At 31.6% G+C, this 21006-nt stretch overlaps 1 protein-coding gene across 2 annotated transcripts in view; it reads left to right on the top strand.

Annotated features, from left to right (window-relative positions):
• LOC147067484 (uncharacterized) overlaps positions 1-20549 on the top strand; it is a 55502-nt gene extending 34953 nt beyond the window's left edge. The window contains exons 4-7 of one of the 2 annotated variants that reach the window (XM_085954108.1): positions 2228-2370; positions 9599-9790; positions 15233-17014; positions 19315-20549. In XM_085954108.1, coding sequence (XP_085810234.1) covers positions 2228-2370; positions 9599-9790; positions 15233-17014; positions 19315-19470 — 2273 coding nt within the window. In that variant the 3' untranslated portion in view covers positions 19471-20549. Of the gene's footprint in view, positions 1-2227; positions 2371-9598; positions 9791-15232; positions 17769-19314 lie in introns of those variants that run through there. The other variant, XM_085954107.1, reaches the window with a different exon arrangement.
• The last annotated feature ends 457 nt before the right edge of the window (positions 20550-21006 follow it).

Genomic DNA, 21006 nt, shown 5'->3' on the forward strand with positions numbered 1-21006 from the left:
AAAGCAATATCGCAGAAAAGAATTTGCCTTTTATATATATAAAACAAGTTAAGACCGTCCAAACTTTCAAACTCGATTATCTCAAAACTAGTATTTTTGACTTAATACTTATTCGCAGAATACCCACGATTATTAATATGTATATGCGTACAATGGCCGAGCAGCTTGCACGTCGGTTTATAATGTCGTGGGCAGGGAACTCAGAAATAATGGGAACTGAAATACACAACGGGTAAGGCGATAGCAGGTAACCGACTCGAGTAAGGAAGAATCCGGGTTAAACTTACACACATGTTAAGAATACGTTTTACGTCGAATACTAAAAACTGCTCTCGGTTTATGCATTTACGCTCATTTAATGTTAGTGTATTACACACACTATTGCACGTGCATAATGCGTGCTTCATTTTCGTAGGACACTCACACATTCAAAAGCCTGCTTCACCATGTGGCGTATTGAATATTGCCTATCGGTATTCTATTTATTATCTGTTCTGTGGTCGTGGGTATCAGGTTCGAATCTTGGGTCTGGTAAATTAACATATGTATTGTTTTTCAATTTGTGTTTGAAATGAGAGTGTGGACCTAATATGTTTAGAAAGTGGCTAACATCTATTTCTCGTTAAAAAAAATGTTAATACAAACCTCCACTCTGTAGAGGCCCATATAATCCTGTTAGGATCGGCTATGGTCAAAATAATAATATGCAATATTTAATTATTCGGACTATTTTATTCTCAAAACTATCAATATTAGAAAAATCTTAAAAGTTTTCCGATTACCTACTCCTGACGCCATTTATAAATCAATTGAATAATGGCATTTCGTCCGCTTCAATTTAACATTGCCAACTGATCCAACATCATTGTTTCGAAAACTAGTTGCAACCAGTATGAGTATTCTACAACGTTTTTCTTAGGTCGTATTCTTATTTCTCCGGTGGTTGTTTATCCGGTACAAATCTTGCAATCGATTTTTAACTAACTTCTCGACTAGCTGGACATTTGAAACTTTTAGAATACATCAGAACACGATGCCAATGCATTTTTTTTAAATTCTTTTAACCATCTTTAAGTAGAATTGAATTCATTTTCAGTTAATGCTGTTTTGTATGAAAAGTTATTTCGGAAGAAATCCGTAATTCAATCCACTATTATTGGTTGCTAGGGGTCTGGGGTCCTAGCAACTAAATTATTAATATACATATAAGTGCGTTACTATGGAAATCAATATGAATGTCAAAATGACATTACAGTATTATTTCTATCAAGTACATTTTTTTTGATCGTTTAATCTAGTCAAGTCAAGTTTATATGATTCATCAGAAAATTTAAAAATGTTGTATATAAAAAGTTCTTTTTATCTTGTAATTATTTGTATATTTAAAAATAATGGTGAGCTGCTATTTCTTCCTAGAATTATTTAAACTATTAAAACAACAGAATTTCGCTTACTCGATTTAGTTTATTCATTTATAAACGTTATAAAAACATTATATTTTAAAACTAAATAGAATTAAAAGAATCTCGTTAACTCAAATACAATTATGAAGTTTAGATATAATAACTTATTAAATTATAGTATTAAAATTACAGTTATATTTAATAAAAAATCGGTGTGTGTACTTATGTACGCGCGTTAGAAGTTATACTTTTTTGGCGTAACAAAACAAAAACAAAACTTGTGATAACCTAGATTCTTCGACTAGCTCTTAATTATCTTGTTAAATTACACACTCAAGAAAAAGCACCGATTATTGGAACGCCGTTGGCTTATTTCTATACACTTTAACTTATATTACTAAATTATATAATTATTTATCGTTGTTTTTATTTTTAAAGTAAGAATTGCCACTATGACGTGTAATAGTTTATTTACGTAAGGAATTGCAAATGGCCGACAATAATACATTCGCTGCCTAGGCAACGGAACAAATCTAAACTATAATATTATACTGTATAATCGTTATGATTGGAGTATCATACTGTGGCGTAATGGTAGTACGTTCGGCTGATAACCGAACAATCGGTGGTTCGAATGCAATCGAGTGCGTTTATTTTCGTGTGAAAAAATAAATTATGTGTTACATGTCACGCGCCAAAAATACACTCTTATATGATTTTCCAAACGCGCCTAAAGGAGTATAACTTCAATAAAATTCTTATTTAATAAAGGTTATTCAAAAATTTAAGACAATAAATGGTTTAAGTATCGTTTTCCATTGCAGGACAGACTGATATCAAAAAACTAAAACGCGAGAATGAGCAACTTCGTCGGGAGGTCGGAGCAATTCGAGGAGAGTACGACAGACTGGAGAGACTCCTGAGATCCAGGCACCAAAACCCCAGCGACCACAACTCAGACCCCGAGGTAAACACATCGGTTGATGACAGAAACCGTGGTCTCCAAGACCCAGCAGTTTTAAAGCTTCCCGGGAATAAAATCAAGAATAAGTTGCAGAGGTTTCTTTTTAAAAAAGAGGTGATATGGAAAATAATACCATGGTTTTCATATGCATCTAAATGTTCTAGTTTAGATAATTTTTGAGTAGGTATGTTTTCCATCCTTTTAGTCTGGTGGTGTTTTTAGTCTCATTGACCACAAAACGTCATTTATGTTCTTTTGCTGTGATTTGTCTTTTTGATTTTAACATCCCTTTTTTCACCTCTGTATTATGTTTAAAGTGTTACCATTCCTGTTGGTAATCTAATACTATACTGATTTATTTAAGTTATCAATTGATAGTAATCGCATTTGACTTCAGCATTAAATAAGGGTAGTAAACCGATATACATAATGAAGCAGTGATGAGGGGTGAATGTAGGCTATTTAGATCCGACATAAATAGTGCACATTAAACTTTGTCAGTCATACTCGTATGTTCTCATTGAACTATGAATACAAATTGCAAATGGTGCTGGTTATTTTTTTAAATTCAATTAAACCCTCCCTAAACCAACTCATAGTAGTTTATATGCTATGGGCGATCCGACAAAAATAGTGCACACTTTTTCAGTTCACTTGTTAGTTGTTTGTTTTCGTTGAATTAAGAATAGGTACATAATATTAGAGATGGTGTTGGTTGGTTTTTTTAAATTCATTAAGCTTTACCTAAAACAAACCATAATAGATAAAAAATATTCTTCTAATGACATAATTTTAGATTGTTTTATAGATTGACGAATATTTTATGATTATTAGCTATTCTGGCTGGTTTACGTAAGGTTTAATTTAATTGTGAAAACTAACCAATGCTATCTGCAATTTATAGTTTTAGTTCAATTAAAACAAATATGTATGACTGATAAAGTGTAGTGTGCATTATTTTTGTCGGATCTTAACAGCCTACGTCCATTCTTCGCAACTGCAATAAAACAATAGACTGATTCGTATTATTAATTTTTTGATATATAGGCGCGCGCTTCTCTACCGGGATTTCACTCCATATTGTTGTAAATCATTTATTTACGCAGAATTTATTCAGTTTCTGAGAGCACGCTTCTCAACCCGTGCCTCACCTAATATTGTTGCAAGTGTGAAGAAGTTTCTTTTGAGATATCGAGAATTGTATTAAAAGTTTTCTAAATATTTATAAAATTGATAGCCATAAAGTACTCTACTAATATTGGTCCAGTAGTTATTGCCGAACAAGTGTTTGTATTGTATGAAGGTTGCTTAAGTTGCCCGTGTTAGAAGAACCAATAATGAAGTTATTCAAGTTTCATCAATGTTAGTCTAGTAGTATTTTTTTTAAATCTAAAACAAAAGGAATGGAAATGGTAATAAAACTAGTAGTAGGTACATACATAAATAGTCTTTAAATATATAATATACTTACATTGGCAATTCTGTATATCGAAGTAAGCTCATTAGTCATTACGTTCCAGTGGGTCTATTCTATACTTATCGAACGCTAAAGTGATAAATAGTATCAAACTTAGGGTAGGCTTGTATCAAAGTATTAGCACTTATTGTAACAATTACAATAAGTTGGTTTTTATTGTTGCAATACGTGCTTTATTCTAACAGCAGCAAGATAGGTACTGTTAAAATATAGCACTTATTTCAACAATAAAAACCAACTTCGTGTAATTGTTACAATAAGTGCTAATATTTTGATACAAACCTACCCTAAAGTTTGATAATATTCATCACTTTATCACTTTAGCGGTCGATAAGTATAGAATAGACCCACAGGTCAGAGAGTGGGTCATGGCGTGAATTACGCTGGATGATTTTTTTCCCCAATCTATGTTAGTATAGTATCCAGTTTTTGAATACAGCTTTAACACCAATTCGTGTAGAGTTAAACAAATGGCTAATATTATCTAATCCTCACAAATAAATATATTAGGATACAATCCTTCAGTTGAACATATTATATCATACGTTCTACCTTGAAATTAAAATCGTATTAATTAAGTTAATAAAGTTTTAACACGATTAACAATTCACTCGAATAAAAATCGCAAATCATATTTTTGTGTATTTATTTAATTTAGTGTTTCTTTTGTAACCATTTTTTGTATTACTATCGCAATAGTATGAATAATAATAACTGTGAATCAAACATTTTAATAACAGTAATGTCTGTTTGAATTTGAATAGTACTTTATTACGTACTCCCAGAACATTTAAATATTTCTTGTTTATTCAGTTAGCGGTTAAACACAAAAAAGATTTATGATTGGCGTTTGAAGTTTTCACAACATCTTAGCTCACTTTCCTTAGTCAATTAAAATAATATAACATCAACGTCATCATCCTTGACGCAACGGCCCTGGTGGATCCTGGCCTCATTTAATTTCCGTCGCCATTCTGACCTTTTCTGGATACTAACTACTATACAGCCATCGCGTCTTGGGCATTCTAACACTCCTCCGACCAGATAGTTTCGCCTGAAAATCTTTCCGGGCTGGTCGAACCAAGTCATTGAGTGGACATACCAACCCATCTTTGTAATTTGGATGGTTGAATTATGCCAGGTTTTCCAAATTTGTGGAATACTTTATAATCGTGATACATGTACCACACTCTACCTTAATTGTTGGCTTCAAATATCGTTATCAAGTATCTTTCTTTCAAATATTAGCAAACCATGTTTCGACTTTTTATTATACATACTTAATATAAAACATTCTGATTAATAAACTGTGTCAATTAAATATAGTCGTAATAACACATAACGTGGACTGTGTTAAGGCTATACCTCAGTTGAGGCATGGTCTAAAAAGATCGTGACTAGCCGATGCGCGGATTGCGGATCGCGGGTGCAAATGACGATAATGAATATAATTTGTCATATAAATCCAACACGCGTCCATTTAATGTTTTGTTTATTGTTCTATTAGTAACAATAATAATACATTCATTGACATGTTTTCTTTTTAAAGTAAATGGGTAACGTTTTTAGTCATCTTTACACGATTAAAGAATTAATACCCCCGTCGCCATTACAAAACAAATTGACGTATTCACACCTCGACGTTCGGTCTCCGAGTGCCAGCGAGTCCAAAATTTCGTCGCGCCTATAGTTGAAAATTATTTGCCGTTTCACTGAAGTATCGCCTTAAGTAATTTATATAGGATAATACAAACATATCACATTTCCGTGAGGTTCACTAGTTTAGGCACGAAACAAGACTTAGCAAGCTTAGGGGTGTCGGGGTAAGAGAAAGTGATGCAATATGCTTGATGTAAATATAGTTGACAATAGAAACCGTAACTAAATCACATTAACCCTGGTTATAATATCTGCATGCAAGAATCGCATCTATGCATATTCATGTTTAAATGGTTTGACTATACTGACTATCAAAACTGTTTCCTCGTGTCAGACACCAACAGAGTGAATGCACCCCCAGAGACATATTACACATTTTCGGTGATGTGCTCTATATTTTGTTTTTAAAATTATATTTTATTGTAAAACGTTGTATTTTGTTTTGTTTTCTATCTTCTGAAATTAACCTTTTCTTTATATTTTTAATATACTCGTAACTGACTTTATTATAAAATATTATTTTTAATTTAAATGACATGTTGTAATTATTGCCTTGAACTAATATTTTATGTCGGCATGAATATCATACCTATCCCTAAAACAATAATTGTAAGATTGAAATTGCAAAAGGGGGGACATGCTCAGCGTACGTCAAAATGGAGCTTTTATGCTATTTTCAAAGCATGATCCTGGACATTCCTTTAACGTTGTAGATAATCTATTTACATAATTTTGAAGCCTTATTATCTTTTATATTTATTTTAAACATTTGATAACTGCATAAAGTATTTTTATTACATAAAATAGTATTCTTTTAAACCTCTCGCTCTAATGTTTTAGAATATAGTCATATTTCAGTACGTCCATGTGAAGTGGTGTTAAGATTTTTTATATTTATTAATATTTAAAAGCATTTATAAAACTATTAGTAAAATTTATGTCGACATTATTATAGTGAAATATTTACAATAAAAATTATATTGATAATCTCTGTGATCCCAAATTTGACAAGAATTAGGCATCTTATTATTCAAAAAAATGGGTAAGATTTACACATTTAAAGATAATTTTAAAGATACTGATTATAAGCTATGTCTTTGACCATTCAAATATGGTAAACATCCTACGAATAATGTTTGCTTTATAATAATTATTGACCTAAGAATAAGGTAGTATTTTTTTTGAAATACGCCATTTCTATTGGCATTTCCCAGTGGCTAAGCTACAACATACGGCCGTAGCCATAAATTGACAAACGATAAATGAAGTAAGGAGTAAGATCATGGTAACGTGTGTGTTTGAACATGGACCGTTTAAAAAAAATCGGTTAGGTACATGATACAGATTATCTACAACGTATAAGGAATGTCCAGGATCATGCTTTGAAAATAGCATAAAAGCACAATTTTGACGTACGTACGCTGAGCTTGTGGTCAGTTAATGGAATATGAAAGTACTAACTAAAAAAAAGTTGATTTTAATCTATCTAATAGATATAATAAAATGGTAGATTTTTTTGTCAGGATTATTTTTTCATCCCACTGAGCCAACAAATGATTAAAGGCCCCAAAGAAAAATATTACTTAATACAACCGTATGGAAGCACTCAACAAAAATACATCAATGTCAGAAAAGAAAAAAAAATCTCGATTTGTTTAAAGTTTTTTTTTTGTTTTTTTTTTGTCTTATTATTTATTATCTCTAAGTCCATCTATCATATTTATATCTAAAGAACGCGAAGCAATGATTTAAAACGTATGGAAAATTGATGTTTCTCAATTTATTGAATCTTTTATTTTTTTGAAACATGGTTCATTCATTCAAAAACTCATTGAAATAAAGGTAATTTAATAAGAATATATACGTTTCTGATTATATTTTTATTCACTGCAACAATGTGAACGTTTTATTTTTAATGTTCACTCATGTTAATAAATTATTTGAATAAATTAATATGCGTTTGAATTCAACACATTAATTGATATTAGTTATGAAAAAAAAATATGCTAAAGTCATAGAGAATTATTCATTAGGTAGTGGTATATATTTTAATGAAACACTTTCATAAGTTTACGATTGTGTGTAAGAGAATATGTTTAGGTACTATATCACAAATGTCATTCTTGTTAATTTTCTACGATTAGCTAATTAACTAATTTTAAACACCTCTGAATATGTAGGGTATTTAAAAATATTTTGTCATGCGACATAATTTCTTTTAAAATCAATTAATTGTCTTTTATAATATGGTATGTTTCGTTTGAATTATTAACATTAATATTGGCTCGTGTACAGGGTGGGCCCGAGATAGTGCAACATTGGACCAACGCCTCTCTTCATCCAACGACTGTTGTTATCCTGAAAATTTCTACGCAACCGTACTACAACTGTAAAACTCCGTGTAGCAAAGTTTGCAATAAACAATTCAAACCAAAAATAATAATATAATATAAACAAAATTGTCTATCTTATTTTTTATGCATATTGATATTTGCAACATGATAATATTCAATAATACAATGCAGTATATTTTTGTATACCTACCTATTCACCTGCAATAATAATTGAAAGTCATAAAACTACTTAAATCGTTCGACGCGGACGACACGCCTGCCGTGTCCCCGTTAAACGGTCATTATATGCAATTAGCATGTTATTTAAATGTGGTAATTAAAAAATAATTAAAAGGTACACAGTGATTGTGTACACTATTCTGGGCATGTAACTATGTTCGTTATAACTTATGGAGGTTATGTTATGCATTTAACCATACCCGACAATTTAATTAATAAATTATAAAATACATTAGCGTTTTATTTTTGCGTTGTGAAATAATTGTCTCCATCCAGTCTACTAGTCGCTAGATAGATGGTATTGCTTTCTCTTTGGGCACTTTTGAGAACCCAATGAACAGCCAGGAAATTAATGATCAATATATCGTAATCTAAATATATATATAAATATATATATTTAAAATTATTAACACATTGAAGTAGTTAGTCTCATAAATGATTATTTTTGTTCATTGTCAGTAAAATATAAAAGTCTACATTGATTAAAAATGATTTAAAACGACGAATATCGGAATAATGAACTGAAGATAATTACTAAATACAATTTGCATTAATATCGTCATGGGTGCTGTAATGATAAAACATAATTGAATATTATATATGAAAGACCTACCCCCGAGATTAAAACAGCTGCTTTGATGATTTAAAAATATTGGACTATAAAAGATGTTGAGACGGGTCCAATGAAGTGCTGGATGGTCCATCCTGAATCGTAATTGGTAAGTCATATTTTCATTTTGCGTATTCTATTTAATCGGTAATAATAAAATTAAATTATTTTTCATATTATAAAAATGTGGTCACATTATAGTATTTAATAATATTAGTTTCAATTGATTATATTTCTAAATCCGTGTAAAACAAGGAAACAAGAACAAAATATAATATATTACATCCATATATTATATTATATAGTGTATAATGTATAGGTACATGGTAAGAGTCCATAATTCTGTAAACAAAATGGACCGACAGCGATTCGAAGCTCACATTTTTCACTTTGTGGTTGATGGCTCTTTTCCATTAAGCAAACCCAACTACTATTCTTGCGAATAATTGCGACTAACAGCTATCTGAAGTATTTTAAATTAAAGTTGGTATGTTTCTGAGTTTTCTCAATAAAAATAATCCTACATTTTTTAAAGTGTAATTATATATAATCTAGTCTAGATTTAAAAATATGCAATAGATATATATGTAATGAAGATATCAATATAGGTACTTATAAACAAGAGAAAAATTTCTTGAATGGAAGTAGAAAGAAATTCGTACTTTTTATGTAGAAATATATTGATTAATTCCTAATTAAGCTACAAAGAGTTGTATGCTTTTAAATATTTGGCCCAGTAGTGAGTAGACAATAAGTGGCAACAGAGGCTTTGAAACGTTGGTCCAGAGATTTTACTGACGTGGTTATAGTCGCTGAACAGATAATTATTAGTACAGTAAATAATCTAACCCATGCCGATAGTATAATAATGTGTCTGTGACGCTTCTAATGTGTCAATTATTTTGGTTCCAGGCATCCGACAGTTGCTGCAGCGGTTGCGAATCCGAGTGCTGCAATGTTCAGAACGACGTGAATACAGCCTGTGACACTCCCGGAGGACCTCAGTTGCGCGCCGTTGGCGGGTGCGATGGAGGCGCTGGGAGAGGGGGGCTTTCGGCTGTACCCGAGGAAACTGGGGCACGAACGCCCCCCAAAACCGGAACAGTAAGAATATTTTTGTAATTTATTGCTTAGGCCTTAGTGCATGATTTATGTTAATTGTTTATTAATTATTGTAAGTGATTGTTGTAAGCAGTCATATTTTTAAATAGTTTATTTTTTTTTTATTGTTTATTTAGACTCAGTGCACATAAAATTAAAATGAATGTAATTATCTTGTCATCAAAAATATACCTATTGTAATAAGCATCCCAGTCAATCCTGCGTTTCTAAGTTTTCTAATACACTTATACATTTTTCTCAAAAAGACTATTATTTTTTCATGATGTAGTAATTTTTTATACCTGGGATAATAATATTTTTATTATTTACGCATGCCACAGAGCTATCTTGTGGACGTTTCATAAAACACAACTCCTATACTCATGCAACCCTATAACTTTAATGCTTTCTTACAATATGATCATTCTACAATCCGACACGCACCTCGTATTATGCTCCCCGTATAAATTTTTAGCAGGCATAATATTTTTCTTAAGTGCATTTATCAATTTGTTTCGAAACATGTTTATTTTTCATCACAAAGCCATCGACAAATCAACGGGAAATTTCGAAAGTGTAAAATAATAAATAATACTTCATAGAAATTCACTGTTTTTTTTATCTGATGATATTTCAGAAAACTGTTCGTATTGTATGATTATTTGTATGTTTTTCTTGTGGAAAATTTATGCAATAATTCTTGGGTATTTCTTGAAACCCTTTTTTCAAACTGTCATAAACTAAGCCGGCCACGTCAACCAGCGCCAAAATATTTGTGACAGTTTGCGCGGTTTTAAAGCAATATAAATTTGTTGGCAAAGTTTCAATGTTTACGCCTCAAAAATATATATCTATTCACTATAATAAACTGACGTCACCAGGACAGTATTTGGATATTAAATCGCCTAGACGAGATTTAGTTGTTTTAGAAGTTTAAAAAATCGTGTCTTACCATTTCCACTGACGAGTTGAGCTTAAAATATTATATTAAGGTGATATTGGAAAACTGGCATCATGAATTTTCGTATACACTATTGTCTCAGATAGATGAATCACAAACTAAACTGCGTCCTTAATATTTTGTATATTCAAGACTTTTTCTCCACTCGGACTATTAAATTGTAATGCAATTTGTTGGCTGCCGTGATTCTCAGAGTGACTTTGTTTTAGTATATGTGTATGTTTATAATATGTAAATGTGATCTCTTCATCAAACACGTTTTGAAATGGTTGGATGAAATGATATTTATAAACTAACAAGTTCACTGAAAGCCATTTTACTGACGACTATAGATTCAACTTAAAGTGATGTGTGAAAATTGAGAATATCTAAACATTTTCAATTGTTCATCTTAACTAAAATGTAATATACTAGTCGATTTCCGCACCCGTTGCCATTTTCGGCGAACCAATTAAGGATCCCCCCCCCCCCTTTTGCTATACATGTAAAACAACAACGCACACTAATTAAATCTTTAGATTACACTTTCTCGAAAATTAGATCAACTACACCGAAGTTTTGTTTAGATTTCTACCCCGTTTACACGTGCATAGATTTACTGTGCACAGTAATAAAATGTATGGGGAAACGTGTATTATCCTGCAGTTGGCAAGATTGCGTGCATAAATCAAACAAGTTTGGAAGGTTCAAAATTCAACGCGACAGTAAGATTATTTTCGATCTGCGCCTGCGCAGTAGAGCGATAGAGAGCGAGATAGCGATAGAAGACATGCCGGTAAAAAACGAAATACTCATTTTGAGCTCCGATTTTCAATACGACCTGTCAGATAGTAGTATAAAATAACAAACTCGCGTCTCGCTTACTCTTGAAGAATGAGATTGGAGAGACAGTCAGCACTTTTACGTGTAAACAGTTATTGTCATGACTATTTAAAATAAGCACAATAGCCGACAGTAATTCTATGCATGTGTACAGGCGCTATTATACCTATCTGAAAAATTTCAATGAAGTTTTTAGATCGATGAAGTCAGATAAACAGTATTTTTTTAATAGAATGTATTGTCACCGCGTTAACGGTTGTATACTGAATTTGAATATTCGTAAAATAGACAAAGTTATTAAGAGTAACGTGACAAAAACCTAACGAAACAACTTATCCTAAAAACAAAACAGATTTCTCAAACAGAGAATGATAAATATTCATACTGATTTTACCCAAAAAATATAAGCGTAAGCCAAAAATGATCCTGAGTTGAATGCTTTAAATTCAATAAAATATTTTATTAATTTTTCTCACATCTATTCCTAGAAGCGGTCCTGTAATTTAGTATCAGGGAATGTTAGTATTACGAAAATCTCTGGGAAGTTAGCATGTGGCACACATGTAGTATCAGCCATCTTGTTCTAACGTCAACAAGAAGCGGAAAATATTTCAAGTATACATAAAAGTGCGCTTTTTATGAAGTTTCATTAACATTCCCGTGTTATTTGTTTGACTTTCTCGAAGATGATTGTGCTAGCTTGCAGTAAAGGTGTGTTGAAAGTTTCACAAACAACTGCAGTGATGTTTTCAACGGTTTCAAATAATTTATGCTCGAGATAACTTTTGCAACTTGCTGTTGGCGGCCGATTTTTCGTATGTCAACGTTTTTCCGGATACACTATTATTTGAGGTTATGAATGAAAGGTTTGTAGGATATTTTTTTCATTTATTGTAAAATAAATACATACGTTATACAGTATTATATTTACCTGTACAATTTAATTGATTTGACGCTAGATCATTTCACTTTCGATATTTTTAATGTATATTATTTTATGTGTTCGTATCGGAAATTACCAAGGTCTTATCAACAGTGCAAAGTAAATTACAATTTTTAACATCACATACAAATCAAACAATAAATATCTTTGAAATTGTTGATTTATGTGTAAATTTTAAATTAGTTTATCTATAAATTTTTAATTTATCTAACATCATTTATCATTGGATAGGTATTTAACATTGTTTGTTGTATTGTTTGCCTTTTTAAAATTTTTATTTAAATATACCTAAACATAATTTAAGGGTAATTTTATAGTAAACAATATCGTTTTTGTTATTCTGGTCATTTGAGACAAAAAACGTAACACAAGTGTTTTTCGGTTGTTTTTCAGTAGGTTGTGTTAAGTTTTGGTATGGTTTTTATTTATTTCCTGGCTTTAGGCTAATATTTGTTTCAATAAAATAAACGTTCAAACACGCGCGTTAACATAATTTTACTCCCTACTTTAATTATAGTTTGTCAATTTATGGCTACGGCCGTATGTTGCAGCTTAACCACTAGGGAATTTCAAAAGAAATGGCGTATTTCAAAATAACACTACCTTATTCTTAGGTCAATAATTATTATAAAGCAATCATTATTCATTAGATTTTTATCACACTTGAATGGTCAAAGACATAGCTTATAATAAGTATCTTTAGAATCATCTTCAAATGTGTTAATCTTGCCGATTTTTTGAATAATAAAATACCTAATTCTTGTCAAATTTGGGATCACAGAGATTATCAATATAATTTTTTATCGTGAATATTTTACAAAAATTATCTCGTAATAAATTATACTAATGGTTTCATAAATGCGTTTAAAAATTAATAAATGTAAAAAATTTTAACACCACTGCACAGTTATGTACCGAAATATGACTATATTCTAAAACATTAGAGCGAGAGGTTTAAAAGAATACTATTTTATGTAACAAAAATACTTTATGCAGTCATCAAATGTTTAAATTAACTATAAAGGATAATAAGGCTTAAAATTATATAAATAGATTATCTACAACGTTTAAGGAGTGTCCAGGATCATGGTTTGAAAATACAATAAAAACTCAATTTTGACCTTCGACGAGCATGTCCCCCCTTAAGTAGATAAAGCCTGTCTAAATATTCATTCAAATTTGTATATAAACTGCTAAAATAGGTTCTGTTAAATATGCTTTCTCATAATATTGTCTTTGATACATTAAGTGTATTTATATTATTGTCTCCATTTTTGTTAGACTACAAAAGATGTCTAGATAATAAGTAGGCGTAGGTCGTCTGGAAGGAGTTATTTTTACTCAATTTTTATTTCGATTCATAGAAGAAGTGGTGAGTAATAACTCAAATAAGTTTAGTTTAATTTAGTTTGGCCGATCGCCAGTTTTTTGCATGCTTATCACCATACTAATAAATTTATTCCACGCAACTCAACCTCAACTGAAGCATGTCTGTCATGTTTTAATGGTGAACGCGAAAGATTTATATGGAAACATCGATTACAAGCGGATTCGCCTCTCGGTCATGGTTTTATTTCGGTTCTTGAGAGATACTGAATTCAATTTGTAAAGTCACGTTAGTCAGATGAAAGCTTGCAATGCATTATCATTTAAATAACTTTCATTCTGCACATACATACGTTCTCATACCATGTGTTATCCCAACGTTTTTAGCATCATAACAATTTAACATTTTTACATGGTGATTTACAATAAAAATGTTTTAAAAATATACACTAAAAATACATAGAAAATATCACGAAATGAACGTTTGTACCACTTCAATATTTAAAAAAAAAAAGAATTTTTGGTAAAGTCCGTTATATAAAATACACTAAGTATGTGCATTTGTTGAAAACATAAAGTTTTGAAGCTATTACAAAAATCTTAGCAATTTTTTTGGACCGAGTGGGGTTAGAGTACACATCTTTCAATTTCCGTGTTTGTGCTCAATTAATACCTATAATACCATAATACCAATACCATAATACCTATAATACCAATAAACACCTCTGATAATTTACAGAGTTATTATTATAAATTTTGAGAAAAGTTGAGTCGATTATTTATTTGATCACTTGGAAAGTGAAAGATGTGTATTCGAATCTCACTTAGTCGAAAACAATACAGAATTTATCTAATATGTATGCTTTTGAGAATAATTGTCAAAATTATGAATGTTGATTTTTTTATGTTAGCTTATAATTATGTATTATATTGATTTATACTTTTTTTACTATTGCTAAACCACGTTTGTGACCTATATTTATATTACTGTTCGCTGCAAACTAGGTACTACAATTAATAAAAATGATGTACAAAAATATATTTCTTGAAATAGCGTTTTTTTATAATGTGTGCACGAATTATCAAAACTTGTAAAAAAAAATATAACAGTGATCCGACGGTTAAAGAAGATGGCGAAGAGTTTTTGAAAATAAAATAGTCACTACAGCATCTTGTAACTGAAAATATTACATTAAATTTATGACGTTTGGTGGACCCTGAAAAAATAAATAAGGAGGGTGGGATATTAGAAAAGACAGCTTTGATCAAACAATATAATAAGGATTATATCCCGTCAAACAATCCTTTTTATTAATCATAATATCAAACAGTCAATGTCATGATGACACACAATATATAAGGATAATATTGAAAGTGTACCTTCTCGTTGCAGGTCCACCAATCGTCCAGTAGCTGCCACCGACAAAGCCCACCCTCCAACATCATACCAACCCCTTGCGAACTAAAGCCGGACAATTGCGGTTTCTCAACAATGGAATCTCCCAATAAAGAATACTTCAAAGCTGTTGTGACAGTTCCACTCGCGTCACATCTACCGGAAACCCCCTGTATCTGCCTGACGCCGTCAGCCATCTTTCCCAAGACCGGTTTAGACGTTCTCGTAAACAATAACAACTCATTTGATAACTTTGAAGGATTGTGTATAGCGCCTCCGATCGGATTTATTATCCCAGCAATACAAACCAGTGACGATGATATGTATCAGATAGTTCCAAATGTTGAAATAAGTAGCGTTGAAAGAAACGAAGCAACAACTTCGAGTGATGACGTCAGCAGTGCTAATACCGTTAAGTGCCTTGTTCCAATATCAAATGAACTCGTTCCAATTCCAAAACGTAAACAATTCCCTAACGGGGGAAATGTGGAAGATTTACTGGGAGATATGGAATCTGTAGCAAGTAGTAGTCCAGAATACTTAAAAGATTCCTATTTTGTTTGCAAGACAAAGAAAGTCATACAACAGTTGACAACTGTTCAAAATACAACAAATATCAGTAATGCAAACGCTGGTGGTGGTTGTGGGTGTAACTGTGGATGTAAAACTAATAATGTTGTAGAAAATAGATCACCGCCAGATGTAGTCATAATTGATTCCAGCGTTGAAAACATGGGACCACAATTTTATAGAACTGAAAAGAACATAGAATTAAATTACGATTATCCAAAAGCTTTCTTTGAAAGTACAAATGACGACCCCGTGCCTATCATCGAAGAAAGTGTTGACGCACCAGAAGGAGATGTTTTGAAGAGCGTTGACTTAACACAAACTACTCACACGACCACTGAAGTAAACAGTACTGTTATGATGTTTGAAAGAAAAAAAATACTTCCAAAAAGCAAGAACAAGTTTCCATTTTTTGCTAGATCACACTCAGCTCCAACTGAAGTCGTATCCAATGAACCAATTTACGCTACAGTTAAAAAATTACCTAAAAAGTTAAAAAGGCTTAACATAAGAAATCTAGAAAATGAAATAAAATATATTCCACCAAATGAATTCAAAGAAGATACTAGTAAACGGTTAGATAATGAACAAACAATAGAGACATCAGAATCTGATTCACCGGAAATCTTGCCTAAAACAAATGGACAACTTAAAATTGAGAGTCTTAGTGAATCTTCTGATAGAGTAAACATAAATCATGATGATAAAGTGATTCCAAAGAGTCCTTCGAGGAAAAAGAAAAGATTCTCAATTTATTTTAAAAGAAAAAGCAGTAGTAAGAGTAAATTAAAGTTAGATGCAACAATAGTGGATCCAGCTAAACGAGAAGAATGTGGAAAATTACTGACAGTGCAAATTAATAACGAAGAAGCTGATAAACTTTTAGACATATCTTCGTCATTAGATTCTCCAGACGGTTTAAGATTTAAGGATACGGCGCCGACTTATACTAACTGTAAGAGACATAGGAAATCAAAACAACATGGGACCAGCAGAGAGTTGAAAAACCATTTGTCATCTCGTAGATGTTCTTGTGGGGGTAAAATCCAACACGGCGAAGAATGCGAGGAAAAAATAAAGTTCGGGGAGTGCACTGGCGGTTTTTGTAAAGTGCATCACAATAAAGGTTGCTCCATTAAAAAGGATCACTCGAATCATAGGAAAGGACATAGTCCATCGAGACATTATTTTAAGCACGACAGTTATCAGGTATATAGAGCTTTTATGCATGTATTACTTTATGGAGTCCACGTCGAAATCGAAACAACATACGGCACATTGCTGAAAATTATGTCTACTATAAATAAAACATATGTATATCCACCAATAATTAATATGTTGAACATATCTATTATAACAGTGTTAATTTTGATATATGCCGAAAAGAACGCTACCACAAATATGATGTATACAATGGGTATCCAATCATTTGACATCGTTTTGCCAGATTGAGTCTAAAGAAAGTGTCTTGGGCCACATATGGATAAACAATAATTGTCTTTTTTAGCTTTTTCTGCCATTTTTCTCTGACCAAACTCTAAGTGAGAGTTTATTTATCAAAAAAATCTTTAATATAACAGGTTTTATTCCCAACATTAAAAATTTAGTTCTGAATCTCGGCGAGAGATTTTTCACGAAAAACTACGATTTAAAAAAAGGTCAAAATGGGCTTTGGAATTGGACATGACTGTTGTAGACAGAAACACTGTCGTGCATCTTAAAACACTTTATACAAGAGCTATATTATGTACACCATTGGTAACTAAATTATTTAATTGAGAATTTCATACAAACACCAGAATTCAAACCCGCTACTGATCGATCCGGAGCCCGACGTATGTGTAAAATGTAAAAATGTAAAATTCATTTATTTAAAAAAGACACATTGAGCACATAGCAAATTATTAATTCAATACATTCACAACATGACATTTAGAATAAAAAATACAGGTTAATCAACTTAGTAGAGAAAAAAAACAAAGAAAAAATAATTTTATAGAAAAGATATAAAATAAAAAAATAACAATTCAAAAAAATACGAATGAAACAATAAAATACATAATGCATCGCTAAAAATGTCTACATCTCTAGGGAGTGCATTGACCAGCCGCACAGCCCTCGCTATTAGTGCCCGGTGAGCCTGACATGAGGAAACAGCTTTCACCTAAAATGTAATTGACGGGTGCATAAAAATACAAATTTTCCAGAATATCGGGATTGGAAACTATACCACGTGAGAGCAGGGAAAAATGCTTTAAGAGCAGAATATTGTTTGGATCAGTGGTCCGCAATCTTATTTTCATGTTGGGAGCAATTTTTGAAAATTGCCAAGGGATTTAATATAATAAATGTGTATATTTATCTTTTGACAATCAGGTTAAATTTATTTTTATAAAAATTGTCTAATTTGATATAATGGACATGACGTAGGCTTTCATAGTGATTATATTACAGCATTTTCTTCTAATAATTGTCGATATGTCGGGTCATATTATAGCACAATCATTAGGACGTGTGTTTGCTGCGTATGCCATACAACTGATATCGAGACAACACATTCTAATAATGACGTCAGTCTAATAATTGAAAACAGATATATATTAAGATGTTCAACACATCCTCTGGGATTGCCCGCTTATGTAACTCGAACGTACTGAGCTGTTTGCCAGGGTCCGTCCTCACACGGGCCCAATTGGACATGGAGATCTGATAGCAACCGAGGCCAACTTTGCGGCATTCGAGGAATTTGCGTCGTATGGGTAGCAGAATAGTCCCGACTCCTCTGTAGACTCATCCATTTCTATTCGTGACACTCAGTATGCGCTTAACATCAGCGAACAGCAGAGGCAGTCCAAAAACAAAAAAAAAATCTTAACTTTCTTCTTTAAGCAATAAGGTTCATGGTTGCAGCCGCACGTCTCGGGACGGAATGAGCACTTAAAATCACTTCTTTCAGACACGTTTAAAGCGTCATGGAAAGCGGCCGTGCATATTCACGGCTGTGCATATATGACAGGTGGTGGTGGGAACTTTAACGTAGTATTACTTAAATATATTTTAAATACTAAAGTTGACTTTTCCCACACACTGAAGATATGTGAGATAATAAGTGTAAGAAAATATGACTTTTTATCAGAATTTACAAGAGAATGCACGTTTATAAATGAAATGGTATTTAAATTGTTTCAATTTCTCATATTCGATTACCACTTGAATTTACAAGTTTAAAATTATAATAACATAACTATTGGTGAAACACGCTTCGGTTTACACATTTCTCTCGATTTTTCTAAAACATCGAAATTTCCCACTTGATTTTTAAAAAAAATCCACACCTTAGTTAATAATATTATCAATGAAAAATTCGTTATTCAAAAAATGATTCTTTTCATTATAAAGGCAGGGCATAAATTAATTCAATAGCATAGTAATATATTATATTATACATTTATAAACATGGCAGCAAATTAATCTCACTGCATTATTTTAGAACTGTTATTTCCTTTCAGGAGATAACCACATCGCATTCGGAAAGAGAACGCACCAACAGTCTCTCGTCCTCAGGCCATTCCGGCTTCAGCCTATCAGCAACAAAGCAGACTCCAAGCGCCAGGAGAGAAGGCAGCATACCATGGTGTGGATGTTGGGGAAACAGTTGCATATGACATTATCAAGTTTACTGTACCATCATTTCGGATAACTTACCTCATCTGATCAGCCTGACTTCAGTCCATATTTTTTTTATAAAAATACTAAATTCTAATAATTGTATATATCATTTTAATTAAAAGTGCAATACAGTTGTGTTAAAATAAGTGCCATCCCCTTAAAACGATTATGTTTTTTTTTATGTTTGGGCCACAAGTTCCTAACAATATTATTTTTTTAAATACTTGATCGAGTCTGAACACGGAAGAACATACGTGTACTAATCGTAATTAACACTTTTTACAACCATGTCCTTGCTTTTTCGTACTAGGTGGTTGTTAGTATTTTTTGAACAATCATGAACTTGAGATGGCTTTAAGAAAAATACATAAATATTGTATCCTCACCGGGAATCGAACCCAGAACTCTCGGGTGGAAGGCCAGCTCCTTACGCACTGCACCATTGAGTCGCCTTAATACTTCAATTACCAGCGTAACAATTAATACACTGACAATACTTGCATATGGCCGTGACGTTTGGCAAACAATAATTAACCAACTAGCATACAATCATTTGTCAAATTTAATATAACTATTATAATTTTGGTTTTTGTCCTGGGTGACCTACCAAACGTGTTACGTTAGGTTAGGTTAGTACTGAATTTAAAGTCACGCCATTTGTTATATATAAACCAGCCATATTTTGCGTAAAATTGATCAAAGTTGCGTGGGCGTTGTTACGTATGCGGATTGGTTAATGTGGTGAGTTCTAATCATATGGTCTAAAGTTAAATGAACATGTTTAAGTTATCAGAAAAGATATTACAATAATATGAATAAAAAGACAGTGAGAACTAATTAAGTGCAGTGAAATATTGTCTTCTTCAGAAGGTCGTTGTGATTTTAATAGATTTCTAGTTTTGAATATTTGAAATACGTGAAGGTCCTGTGTACGCATATTATATTTTATACCTAATGTATCCAAGATATTATCATTAAAATGATAACATATAATAATATATACATACAAATATGCATTAGTTATGTATTACGTAGAAATATGTAAATTGTTTTTAGAGAGGAAATAACGTGTACATTGTTTGGTTTACTTTAAAAGATATTCTAAAAAAATATGTGTACAAAATAGTAGAATCTGATTCGTTCATCATATTATTTATTATTTAATTCGCATTATGACCAATAAGAAGTATTATAATATCATATATCATAAAACAATAGCGTTAAAAGAATAATTATTCTTCCCATTATCAAAGTCAATAATAAAATGAACGATTTACATTACAATGACTACCTACCTTCAAATTATATTTAAAATATTTTATGTATATTAAAAGGTCTATAAAAGGACGTATACTTGATAATTACAATTTCAATGGAAAATATAATTCGTGTTTAATGAGTCCATATTCTTTTTATCTTGAAATGTTTTAATAAAAAAATAGGCTACTGAGAGATCAAAGAATCTAAGTATTTTTTTTATATTAGAAAAGAATTGTTAATTTTGTTTTTTACGCCTTTGTATTGTTTTCATT

The sequence above is a fragment of the Rhyacophila brunnea genome, unplaced genomic scaffold (genome assembly GCF_057557595.1).
Source record: "Rhyacophila brunnea isolate RB1 unplaced genomic scaffold, BYU_Rbru_1.0 scaffold_4, whole genome shotgun sequence".
NCBI lineage: Eukaryota > Metazoa > Arthropoda > Insecta > Trichoptera > Rhyacophilidae > Rhyacophila > Rhyacophila brunnea.